This window comes from Protopterus annectens, chromosome 8.part1 (assembly GCF_019279795.1).
Source record: "Protopterus annectens isolate FY-2018-M chromosome 8.part1, PAN1.0, whole genome shotgun sequence".
Classification (NCBI taxonomy): Eukaryota; Metazoa; Chordata; order Ceratodontiformes; family Protopteridae; genus Protopterus; species Protopterus annectens.
This window is the reverse complement of record NC_056742.1, coordinates 282,178,374-282,191,801: the sequence shown is the minus strand read 5'-3', so window position 1 is coordinate 282,191,801 and position 13,428 is coordinate 282,178,374. Positions and strand designations below refer to the sequence as shown.

The window sequence follows — 13,428 nt, the reverse complement described above, 5'->3', positions numbered from 1 at the left end:
GGATGCAGGGAGTAGAGGTGACAAAGGTGGATGAGTTTAAATACTTGGGATCAACAGTTCAGAGTAATGGTGAGTGTGGACGAGAGGTGAACAAGAGAGTACAGGCAGGATGGAGTGGGTGGAGAAGAGTGTCAGGAGTGATTTGTGACAGACTAGTACCAGTAAGAGTGAAAGGGAAGGTCTGCAAGAGGGTAGTGAGACCAGCTATGCTATATGGGTTGGAGACAGTGGCATTGACAAAAAGGCAGGAGTCAGAGCTGGACGTGGCCGAGTTAATTTGCACTGGGTGTGACAAGGGTGGAGAGGATGAGGAATAAGTATATTATAGGGTCAGCCCAGGTTGGATGGTTTGGAGACAAAGCCAGAGAGGCAAGGTTACGTTGGTTTGGACATGTGCTGAGGAGGGATGCAGATTATATTGGGAAAAAGATGCTAAGGATGAAGCTACCAGGTAACAGGAAAAGAGGAAGGCCTAAGATAAGGTTTATGGATGTGGTGAGAGAGGACATGTAGGTGGTTGGTGTGACAGAGGAAGATGCAGAGGACAGGAATAAATGGAAACAGATGATCCACTGCGGTGACCCCTAATGGGAGCAACCAAAAGAAGATCAAAATTTCTAGCATTTGAGGTCGAGCAGTATACCTCTTGCCAAATATTAAAAGGTTAACGTGAATCCATGGTACAGAGGGCTAAAGTCCTGATTGTGAATCAGATGATCAGAGTTTGATTAGCAGTTGGGTCTTGAGAGACAGGTGGCTGGACTTGAGCAGCTTACATCAGAGCAGGGGCATGCATTCGGGCTCACAACTGAGGCTGATCCCTGATCCAGACTGGAAAGGAGCAGGGGAAGAGATGGTGACTGTAAGAGAGGCAGGGTATTGCCTGAGTCACACACACACAGGCATGGACAGCACATTGCAGTGTCTATTATATGCCAGCACCTTGAGCAATACATGCACCTTAAAGGGAAAAATACTTCATTAGTATTAATATAATACTACCTCAGGATGTCATGGTCTCCTCACCAGTCCTGAATGAAGCAGAATAAGTGGGTAGGTTAGGTGTGTTCAGTGGATGAGGAGGGGCACTAGGTGTAGCTAATGGTTAGCTGTGGGGGAGCCAAAAATAGAGCAGAAGAAAGGTATTAAAGGGTTAATGCTTTTGTAGTTGGTTCTTCCAACAAGAATCCGAGATCATAGAGCAGCATTTTGGCAACAGCATATGTTAAAGGATATCAAAGTCTGTAGATGTCGCTTATGTAACTATTAAAGATTTTTTTTTTAAATTATTTATCCATTGATAAATAATAATTTAAAAAAAATCTTTAATGGCTACATAAGTGACATCTACCCATTGCTCTCGGCTGGTGCGCCTTCTGTGTGGAGTCTGCATGTCCTCCCCGCAGTCGAGTGGCGTTCGAAAGACATGCGTAGAATGGTCGTGCCTTCGTTGAAGGTTGGGTGTCGAGCTGGCACCTTGGCACCCATATAAAAATCTACTGCCAATCATTAGCGGACCGGAGTTCCACTGTGGCGACCCCTAACCAGGAAGAAGCCGAAAGAAGAACAGCAACAACATTAATTATCCATTGCTACGAGCTGAGGATGTTTGATGCATGCTAAAGCGTGGGCCTTACGGCACTTTCCATTTGGCCAGTAGTGGTATTTTTGTTCTCTGATATGGTTAGTACATCTTTATTAAGGCTACACACCACATCGTGCCAGGTCAGGATTTTCAGCAATGCTTTATCACTGTTAGGTTAAAGTAAATTAAACTGTAAGCCACTAAACAAGTACTGTAGAATACTTACCAGCAAATCAATCAAATTGCCCTCTGCCCTTCAAAAGCAAAGTATAGTTAGTGCTTTCTCTGCTGTAATGAGTTCTTTTGTAACTGCACACGACTGAGAGTATGAATCCAGGTGTCCAAAGCAATTAGTTTCATTCCATCTGCTGGTTTATATTTGCTAGTTTTTTTTTACTTTTAATGAAAACTATACTCTGTTCTTTGCATAGATTATTTCACTAAGATGCACATTATCATATTCCCAGAAATGTCTTGGGGGGGGGGGGGGAATATAATACAGGAGTTAGGTGGGAGGGGGCAAAAATACATTTGAAACTGACTTTAATTAGCATTAACAATATAATTTTAATGAACTGTGTCCTGTCCAGGTAATGTAGTAGATAATGCATCATCTGATGTGGACATTCACATTGTACTATACTAATATATAGTATTAAATGTTCTTCACATTTTTTGCTGGAATGTTTATACAGCAGATGGACTGAATGCTTAATTTATCTGTTTTCTTATATTTGTTTAATTTGTATGGGGGATTGGGATCTGTTTGCACTTTGTAAGTCTAAAACAAAATTCTTATTTCCGTTATCTTTCTCATGTTCAAGCCGTGTCATTAAAACAGATATGGAATTAGAAATTCTTCGCTACACCAACAGGATCTCAAGTGACGCTCATAAGGAGGTAAGCTATTTCTGAATAAACATTGGCATCATTGTAAGCTTAAGCAAGGTTTAACTTTGCTTCTGATGTTATTCCACCATTTTAGGGTTTGTGCTGTGTGTTACATACAGTTGTAGAAATCCAGTATTATAAGACTTTCACTTTTTTTTTCTAACAGTGCTGAAACTTTTTAACTTTGGTTGCCGTTACTTGTTGCAGTACCCTTAGAGCAGGCTTCTTTGACTGTTTTCATGTCCTTTGAATTCTACATTACTTCAGCCATAGTATCTTCAACAAAAGCCTCTTAAAGCACCCTGTGGTAGTATAGTATGTCTTTTTTTTTTTTTTTTTTTTTTTTTTTTTTTGCAGTGTCTGCGTCACCTCAGAGCAATTCCTTTGAAAAAGTGGTTACTACAGGAAGCTAGTCGTAGCCATTTTCTTAAAAGAAAAAAATCACATTATGACTTTTGCGGATTGTATTTAGAATACATTTGGTACAGGGGAGTTCTGCGTAAAGTTAATCAAATTGAATTGCATCATGAGAATTTGCTTATAGTGTGTTATGGGATGTATATAGTCTCATCGTTATAACAACTATGACATCCATTCTGTGATCATTTGTATAAATTTTGCCTTTCCCATGAGGCCAACAAACATGACCTACTCTATAGCTTGTGAGTGTTTTTAAGATATTGGAAGAAGAGTTGGATAGGCCCTTACTTGCATGTATTGATGGTGGGATTATAACTATGGAACATGAAGAGGCGGGAGCATTTTACAAACAAGTTCTGTAACACAAGAGGAAGAGGAATTGAACATAAGATATGTGGATGACTCGTGTATCTGAATTAGTAGATATTCAGCAGAAGACGCAAAGTAAGAAAGATCATTTAATTAGCAGAGGCATACTAAAACATGGGTAAAGAACATGAGCAGAAACGCACAAATAAATGAAAAGGAAGTAGGAAACCAAATGCAAGAAAGATATCAGAGAAGTTAGCAAATGTTATACAGCACAGTATTATCAGTAAATAGATAATAATGAGAAATATTTTCAAACTGTAGATGTAGCTAAGAGTGATATAAACAGAGGCAATTTATCACAGCTAGAAAAGAGTGTAATTGAAAACAAATTGAGAAAAGGAAAATACAAAAACAATGCCAATATGCATCATGTGCAGCTCCCCAGAACAATATGGAAGTTCATTATAGTGCTGTTACAACAGGAGAAGGGCTTATCTACAGGGTAATTGTGTCCACATAGAAGCAAAACTGTAATAAGAAAGAAAAATGCAAGAAAAACAGACATCATGGATATAGGAAGGGAACTTGTTCATTAAGCAAAGAAGGTGAAATAATTAAGGACAGCGGAGTTAAACAAGAAGCAGCTTGGGAAACAAGAAGAGTAATGCTCAGATAATCACATGCTAAGGCTTGTAATGATAAGGAAGGGCACGGTGAAAAGAAAGAAAATGGTAAGTCCAAGTCGGTAAAATCTGAGCCACTTAATAAAAATCAATACGTGAAAGAAAATTGTGCCAGTAAACCAAGGATAAAATGTGTTGATTTACACAATATACGCATTTGTTTTGTATACAAGTACTTTAGAAAGTATTATAAACCATTTAACATAATGTGAAATTTATAACCATTCTATGCATACCTCTCAACCATACCTCTCAACCTGGAAACATCAAAAATCTGGACAAGGCCCATGAAAAATAGGTACAAATCTGTATGCTAATTAACATATAATTTGCATACATAATTACATAACCCCATTCCAATGGAATTGTGGGATAGCTACTTTTAAACACAAACTGAAGAACAGACAACCAAAATATGGCACTAAGAGTCTCCCTGTAGTCATCCCAGTGTCCCATTACCCGGTTATTTCGGCCCATTTACCATAAACACTAATGTGTACATACTGCTTTCCTTCTACAATGATTATTTGGATTTTATTTTTACATTTTACAGCACAACAGCAATGCAGAAACACTAAGACATCTGCTAAACAAAGCAGTACTGGCTCACAATGAAAATAGGCTTGGCATTAAAACTTCTCTGACCTGAAACTCACATTCATTGAAACAGCATTGAAACCCACACCACACCCAAAGCAAATGCATATGGCCAGTGGTGGATAAAGATTACCTTTGGGCTGCATTGGTCCCTTGCACACAAAACAAGAAACATTCATGTGTTCTTTTCTTTGATACACCTTCCTGACTTTATTAAATTATATTCCTTGTATAATACAACACACTTGTTAGACAGAGCGCATTTTAAATTTATTGTTTGAAGATTTTTCCAGTAGGCTGTACTGTACACAATAAAACAAAACGCATGAACCAATAATGACAAAAATGCCCAATTCAGAACATTTCCATCATAAAAGATTACTTCCACACCCACACTATAAATAGAATGACAGTAGTGTAAGCCATAGTCATCTTGCATAGCGCCTCGCATTTATTTTCAATTTCATTTTTTTGGGGGGGGGGGGGGGGGACAAAAGGTCAAAAACCAGGGACACATTTTAAACATTGCTTGTATAATTTTGTAAAGTTGCTAAAATAAAATGCTGTGTTACCACCCTATATTTCACTGGCAAATTTTGAATCCAGGACCCTACAGTCAGAACAACATACCACTATACCAAATCAGCAGCTTCCTGAAAAATGGGAAGACTGAGACTTAATGGCTATCATTTAGTGAATTCATTTCTCACTTCTCCCCATAGCTCTCAACCTCTTAGCACAAAAAAAATGGACAAACAAAGCCAATAATGGGGGAATACAAATTCAGTTCTCACTTTTCACCACAGCTCTCAACTCTCAGCACAAAAAAACTGGACAAAGCTCACAAGTAGTGGTGGCTAGGGACTTACCAAGGACACATTTTAAACATTGCTTGTATACTTTTGTAAAGTTGCTCGAATAAATGTTACCACCATGCATTTCACTGGTAAGTTTTGAATTCAGGACCCTATGCACTACAGTCAAAGCAACATACCACTATGCTAAATCAGCAGATTCCTTTAGTGAATTCATTTCTCACTTCTCACCACAACTCTCAATCTCTTAGCACAAAAAGCCTGGACAAACAAAGCCAATAATGGGGAAATACAAATTTAATTCTCACTATAGCTCTCAACTGTTAGCACAAAAAACCTGGGGAATAGAAATTCAGTTGTCACTATACCTTTTCAACTCTTAGCACAAACAACCTTCAACTGTTGGCACAAAAAAACCTGGACAAAGCTGACAAGTGGTGATAGCTAGGGACTTTAGGCTCTTTTTACCCTGTACTGAAGTTACAGGGTTTGAGCCTGAGTACCTCCAGCCACCAGGTTTATTGAATGGGGGCATGTACACACACACACACACACACACACACACACACACACACACACACACACACACACACACACACACACACACACACACACTCCATTCTCAAAAGTATCAAAAATGTTTACTCCTGTTCAGAGTAATCAATAACCATTTTTGGAACTATTAAACTCATTTCCTTCTGTCATCTTTGAATTGCTCACTGTGATAACATTTGCCTATTTATACATATCAGTAGCAGCTAGCAAACTAGTATTTTGAATTGACTGGTGTTGCCAGTAACCTAAGATGTTACATTCAACCACCAAAACCTAAAACTGATAAGGACAGTCATTCAAAAACTGTTGAATTTAGCCTTGACTAAAGATATTCAAAAACTGTTGAATTTAGCCTTGACTAAATATATTCTGAAGTCAGTAGTTCACTGATCACAGTTTTCTGAAATGTTTGAATTTAGCTTTCTGTTTCTTTCTTTTCTTACAGCTTTTATCTGTGTAGGACTATAACAAGCTAGCTAGTTTTCGACAGTCTTCTCTAGTTAGAGGAGAGGCCTTTCTCAACAAGATCAGTGCTACACAGGCTAGGATTACATGATACTGCAGTAAGTAGAATTCATGTAAGAAGCCTGGGCGCATGCACCCACAGACACGCACCCACAGACACGCACACCTCTGCAGTTACCTTAAAGAAGTTCCCAAACAGCAGATTCAAACATTCCCATTAAAGTTCTCTGCAGTTACCTTAAAGAAGTTTTCAGACGGCAGTTTCAAATGTTCCCATTAAAGCTCTTCTTGCTCCGTTCCCGGCTAGTTGCTTCTCGCTCGCATTCGCATTGCCATTCTAAAGCTCCATTAGTTGCTTCATTCGGACTGGCATTCTGAAGCTCTGTTCTGTTTCCCGGTCACAATAATGCTCAAATTAGAGCTGCATTTGCCGCCAGCCGGAAGAGCTTCCTTTAGCTCAATTCTGACTGGTTGGATGGCCTGACTGCACTGACGTCATCGCGCACGTGATGACGTCATCACAGACAGCGCGAAATTAAAAAGAATTTAAAAATAAAAGGGGAAAAAATCGGAAATGAAGGGGTGCCACATGGGAATTGTGGCACCCCTTCATTTGAACCCCACAACTCGGTAAATGAGTAATTCGGGATGGTTGGGAGGTATGCTTTCAACTGTCCAGATTTTCACAGACTGTCTAGACTTTTTCCTAACATTTTGGATTTGTTCCTCATAATATTTGTGTATTGTGGCAAATCATTGAGAATGGAAGTCATTAAATAATGACAGACATTTGAGTTTTAGACTTCATATCCTTTATAACATGCATGATATTGCAAAACCTTTTATCATCTTTCTAAGTTTATAAGAACAGTATTTAAAATATGTCCATAAGTCTGGCCTTTAATCCCCCATTATTTTTGGCTTTGTCCAGATTTCTTGAGCCAAGAGGTTGAGAGGTATGATTCTGTCACATGACAAACATAAGCAAATTAAATTGTTTATAATGTACAATAAACAACAGATGAAGCCCTGATGTTTCAATGCCCTCATTTTGAGACCTGGTGTAAGGCTGCAGACACTGTGCCTGCTCTGCCTTAAGCATGGTAATCCAGTAGTATTCCTGCTCCTTTGTAAAGATAGCCAGTCATCATCCCTGTTGTTAGGACCAACAGTCCTGCTGCATCAATATGCTTATATAATTATTTTTTTATCTGCTTTCCTTTTAATTTTAGTGTGATCTTCTTCTAAATGCTCTTGTAACCTTATGTTGCACTTTCCAACATAAAATATTATACATAGCTTGCACTGAGCTAAATCAACAGTATTTTTAGTATCCTATGTAGCAGAAACATTAATAATAATCAGAAATATGCTTGCATTGCAAACAGATACAGCATGTTTTGTTTGCCCTTGTTCTGATTAGGCAAAGGTAAGCTGTGGCATTATGATCCTTCCTTCACAACTGCCCAGAGATCAAATTGGAACAAGTCCTTTTGGTACTATACAAAATTAAAAGCACTACTTCCATTGCTTCTGACAGTATCCCTGGACATCTTCTGAGAAGTGTAAAGCTCCCCCATAACCAAACCCTTCCATAATCTTCAGCCTAAGTTTCTACCCTCAATACATCTCTGAGGTACAGAGAATAACACTCATGTTTCCTTTGCATAAAGATGGTCCCTGTGCTGACCCTGGGAATTAGTTTTTGTACTTTGTTCCCGCCTCCTTTCTGTGACATAAAACCTGATATCAACGGTCTATGGCTAACCAAGTTTGGAGATGATTGTAGAATGGGAATGGTTATCAAATACTCAGTCTCCAGCAAGGGCTGGGCCAATCAAATTCTTGGTTTAATAAACATGGATTTACCCCCAACACCAAGATATGCAGTATAATTTCCTTTGGTAAATGTAGGATTACTACTGCTTACCATATAGAGAACATTCCACTTAAATCTGACACTGTCTTGAGGGCATTTGGTATGTATGTTGGTAACAAACACTCCTTTGACCACTAAGTCTCTGTGCTGGTTAGAAAATCCTTCTACCTTGCACAACTTCTCCTCCATGGCATCTCCTCACAACTTCTCCTCCATAGAATCTCCTCCCAACTTGTCCTTCATGGAATCTCCTCACAACTTATCCTCCATGGAATCTCCTCAGTATTCAAAGAAATTCAAGTCCCACTTTATCCCTTATCAGACCCATCATTTAATATAATGCACCCTTCAGCATGTACCTCACTAAGCACCTAAACCAGCTTGAGAGACCTCAAGATTTTTTCATCAAAAAGATCTCTGGTGTCAGCAATGTTAAATGCTCTAATAAACTGAAAGTATTGTCGTACAGACTCCTGAGGTAGTAATCTCAGCTTAGCCTTCCGTGCTTTGAACAATCCAGCAGTCTTTGAACTCCTTTATCTCTGTAGAACCCAGTGGAAAAGCAAACATCCATTCCAGAGACTTAAACCTATCAACGTCGCCAAATGGTGTAAGAGATACCTAACCCAATCTATACAGCATTTGTAGACGAGGCTGACCTTGCATGTCAAGCAGAGTACTTCTCTAGCTGCTTTTAAAACCAGCCTGGATAGGTAATCACAAACTTTTACCAGGGTTATATAGAAAAAGTCTGCTTAACGGGGGGCATTGTGAGTCTACCACCAGTACTGGGTGATGTGGCTGAGCTTGTTAATGGAGTCCTTTGCCCAAAAATGTAGTAAAAAGCTATGAACCTTGTAACGTAGCATATGTTTCAAATTTAGTGAGTTATTTCCTGCAAATTTTGGTTGCTCTGATGAAAATCATTCAGAGCTTCACAAGACCATAGAATTTGCCAGTGTTTTTTAACATATCACCTAATTAGTTTATTTTATTATAGACTGGGGAATAAAGATGTTTTATCATTTGCACTGTGACTTCATACATGGGGTTACCTCTTTTGTCACTTTATTTATTATAAATATGGGTCCATATTAGTGAATCACAGATTTAAAATCCACTTCTAAATTGTTGCGCTGAATCATCCGGTTGTGCATCAGCTGTTGCATCGCCAGTCATGCGTCTTTAAAGTTCTAAGTATTTGACCGTAGGCAATATTTTCAAAAGTGTAAGTTCATAGGTTCATAGCTTCATAGGTTGATACTAGGCTATCTGCCCTAGGGCACTTATAAGCCTAGCCAGAGTGTGTTTGGCTTTCGCCACCCTTTTAGATTAGTTGACTGTGCCTCTGTATAGTAGGTTACAGAAGATAGCCCTTTTGAGGTTAGTTTACTGTGCCTCTGTCTAGTAGGGACACAGAAGAGATCCCAGGGGTAAACCTACGATCTCCCATCCACTCGTCAAGATTTCTCTTGAAGAGGGTCATTGAGGGACTCTGCCTAACATGGATTGGGATTTTGTTCCAGAGTGAGGGGAGCCTCTGGGATATGAATCTGTCCCTCCAGCATGTCTTATTTATTTCTGTGCTGAGGTTAAGTCCCTGGAGCGTGTAGCTCTAAGTTATTTGGATTTCCTGAGGTGGAGCATGTCCATTAATTCTTTGTTGGACATGGCTTTATATGTCAGGCACAGATCGCCTCTGAGTAGGCGGTAAGCAACTGAGTAGAGCTGGAGTTTCTTTAGCCTAACTGCATAGGGCATCTGTTTGAGACCCTTGATCCTCTTGGTGAGGTACTTTTGGGGTCTTTCCAGTTGCTGCAGGTGTCTGGTAAGGTACATCCCAGATGGGGCATTGTATTCAATTATGGGCCTGATGAGTGATGAGTAGAGGGGCACAATGACCTCTCTTGATCTAGATGTGAACCCTTTCGTGATAAGGTGGACTATATAGAAGGTCTTTCTAACCACTTTGGCAGCGTGATTGTCAAAGGAGAGATTGCTATCTACTTGGGTCCCCGAATCCCTAATTACTACTTCCATACTTAATGGATTACCACCTATGTGGTCATTTGTGGGCACTTTGTTTTTCCCAAAGGGGATGACTATGCACTTTTTGGCATTTAGCTTTAGGCCATGGCTCTGGCACCAGTTATCCGTCTCTGTGAGACCCTTTTGGAGGATGCTTGTGTCAAGTCGGCGAGTCGATTATGGCACCCAGTTTGCAGTCATCTGCGAACTTGGTCAGCCATAGTCCTCCCATGTTAGCCTGTACCTCAGAGAAATATATACCGAACAAGAGAGGTCCCAGGACTGAGCCTTGTGGGACGCCACTTGTAACTGGCATGGCATGGCACCTGCAATTCTGACCATGTGGGTTCTATCCCTGAGCCAGTTTGCAACCCATCTTGTGACATATAGGGGTTGATATTTAAGCTGGTGAGCTTATTTATGATGCCCGAGTGGGGTATTTTGTCGAAGGCTTTTGCGAGGTCCAGGTAGGCTGTGTGGACTACCTTCCCTTCATCTATGGCCTTGGTGACTGTTTCAAAGAAGTCAACCAGGTTCAAAAGGCAAGATCTGCCCTTAACAAAGCCGAATTGGGTAGAATCCAGTGTTTGGAGGTTCCCAATGTCTTTGTTTATGAGTTTCATGATGATACGCTCCATAGCTTTGCAGACCAGGCTAGTCAGGCTTATAGGGCGATAGTTTCCGGGGTCCGTTGTGGCACCACCATTGTGGAGTGGGACCACTGTTGCTGTATGCCATTCCTCTGGTACATATCCTGTAGTGAGGCTGAGATTGAACAGTGACTTTATGTGAGGGTTCAGTTCTTCTTTGAGTTCGTGTAAGACGCAGCCCGGGACATCGTCCGGTCCCATTGATGCTGTGTTTTTTGCTTGGGAGAGGGCAGCTCTCACCTGTGCATCTGTTATGTCAGGGAGGCTGCACTCTGTTGGGATAGACATTTGCTCTTTTGGGGGGGAAGGGGGGGGGAGTTTGCACTGAACCTGTCTGCCGGGATGTTGGCAATGTCTGTGGGTTCAGTGTATTTTTTGTCATTTTGAACCAACTCTGAGCATATCTGGAAGTTGCCACCCAGGTTGCTGACATAACTAAAGAAGGCCTTGTGATTATCTTTAGCATCTTGTGCAATTTTTCTTTCGAAGCTGGCCTTAGATGATTTTATGAGGGATTGTAGTTTCTTGCTAGTACTGATCAGAGATGCCTTCCCTTTTTGGGATTTTGCTGTATCATGTAGTAGCTTCCTCCTGTTGTATAGCTTATTTATGGCTGGGGTCCACCAGACAGGTCTCCTGCCTTTGGAGGAATGAGTCTTGGTTTTATTTGGGATAGCACAATCCATGCATTCCTGTAGGTGTCCATAGAAAGCGTTTGTAAAGGATTCTGCGGTTTGGGCTGTATTTTCCACTGGCCCGGGGGCTTTGAAGGATTCCACCTTGGTTTTGAGAAGTGTGAAGTTTGCTTTTGAGAAGTTCTTCACCGTGGTTTCCTTGGCTGGGGGTGGGGACAGGATATGGATGTCCAGTGAGATTAATTTATGGTCAGATCTTACCAGTGAGGGGTATACCTCTGGTATGGAACCATGTTGGCGATCAGGTCCAATATGTTTTCCCCTCTTGTGGGAGTGGTGACCAGTTGTTCCATAGCATTTGAGTTTATAAATTCTAGGAACCGTTGGGCGAGGGTGTTGGGGCTTGAGTAGTGCTCCCAGTCTGTGTTTGGGTAGTTGAAGTCACCCAGTATAATGGTGTTTGGAGAGACCTTCATATTCTCCAGTGTTCTCAGGAAAGCCGAGTGGGGTTCCTGAGTTTGGGAGGGTGGTCTGTAGCAGGCTACAAACTGAAAGGCAGTTTTGCCCACTGTTAGTTGCACATGGATGGTCTCCGATGCTTCATGCAGTGCCACTAACCTGGAGGTGTGGGTATCTTTGATGAATATGGATACTCCCCCTCCTTTTGTGGTTCGGTCCGAGTTTTGGGGCCGAAAAGCATGGTATGAGGTATAACCTGGTAGTGCTGGGGTGCTCTCGGGAGCCTTGAACCAGGTGTCTGTTACTGCACAGATATCTATATTCTCCATACTGAGGAGAGCCTCGAGTGCATGCATCTCTAGGTTTAGACTTCTGGCGTTGAGCAGCATTACCCTTAGTTTCTATTGAAACTACCCTTGAAGTACTCTTCATACTTGTCCTGTGTATGTATGTAAGATTATCTTGAAACTTTTTCAAAGTGGTAATAAATCTATTGTCATTTAAAGTCAAATGAACATTGAAAAAGTTAATGCTTCCTTTTTTAAACTTGTCTTATTTAAATTTCAGAAACTCAATACTACTGCTAATGTTATTAATCAATTCTTCAGGTTCTTTCTGATGCCACCCCATAAAAGAAAAAGATCATCCACCTAGGATTTAAAAAAATAACTTTATCATAAAACAGATTATACAAAAAATATCAACCAAATAGCATTTGAAAAATAACTTCACCGTAAAATGGATTCTTTTTTTATTAAAAATCACATCATGTTTCTAAACTGAAAATGCAATGTTTGCATTGTTGTTAGCTACTGGTATACCTGTAGCTGTGCCAGAAATGTTTTGAAATATCTCATCCTAAAAAATATATTTTCTAAACAAGTAATTCACAAATAGTATTACTATATTAATTATATTCAGAAAGTTTAGATCAATAGGACCTTACAGTTTCAACACTAAGCTATTCTGAATGGCAGAAAGCAATACATATCTGTTTAATGTCACAAGTATAATTTGCTACTAAATATTTAAACATGGCCATTCATATAGGTTTTTCAGAAAATCATCACTGTCCTTAATGATGCTTTCTTTGTCTGCTAATACTTTTCAAGGCATACTGTAAAAATATTGAAATGGGGATGGTGTGGGATCCTTGTGAATTATTGGTAAACAACAAAATGTGTAGGAATTGATAAAGAATTCTCATGAGCCATCTTGCATGTGCAGCTTGGCTGATGTCAAGCATTCGTCTACAGTCGTATGTGCTGCGTGCAGTGCACCTGATTTACAAGACTTGTAACAGACCAGACCATCTTCATCCTCTAAAAATATTGGAGCCAGTATGCAAAATCTCTCGCCATCTCCTCCTGCACTCGGGCCACTAGTTATTTGCAGGTTGTCTGGATCACAGTAAGGGATTTGTTTCTCTCTACTCCTGATTTTGAGTGAATTCA

General features: G+C 40.2%; 1 protein-coding gene across 1 annotated transcript in view; it reads left to right on the top strand.

The window, feature by feature from the left end:
- The window catches only part of PEPD (peptidase D), a 699,082-nt gene that overhangs the window by 246,419 nt on the left and 439,235 nt on the right, over positions 1-13,428 (top strand). The window contains exon 8 of the mRNA XM_044081883.1: positions 2,410-2,485. Coding sequence (XP_043937818.1) covers positions 2,410-2,485 — 76 coding nt within the window. The remainder of the gene's footprint in view (positions 1-2,409; positions 2,486-13,428) is intronic.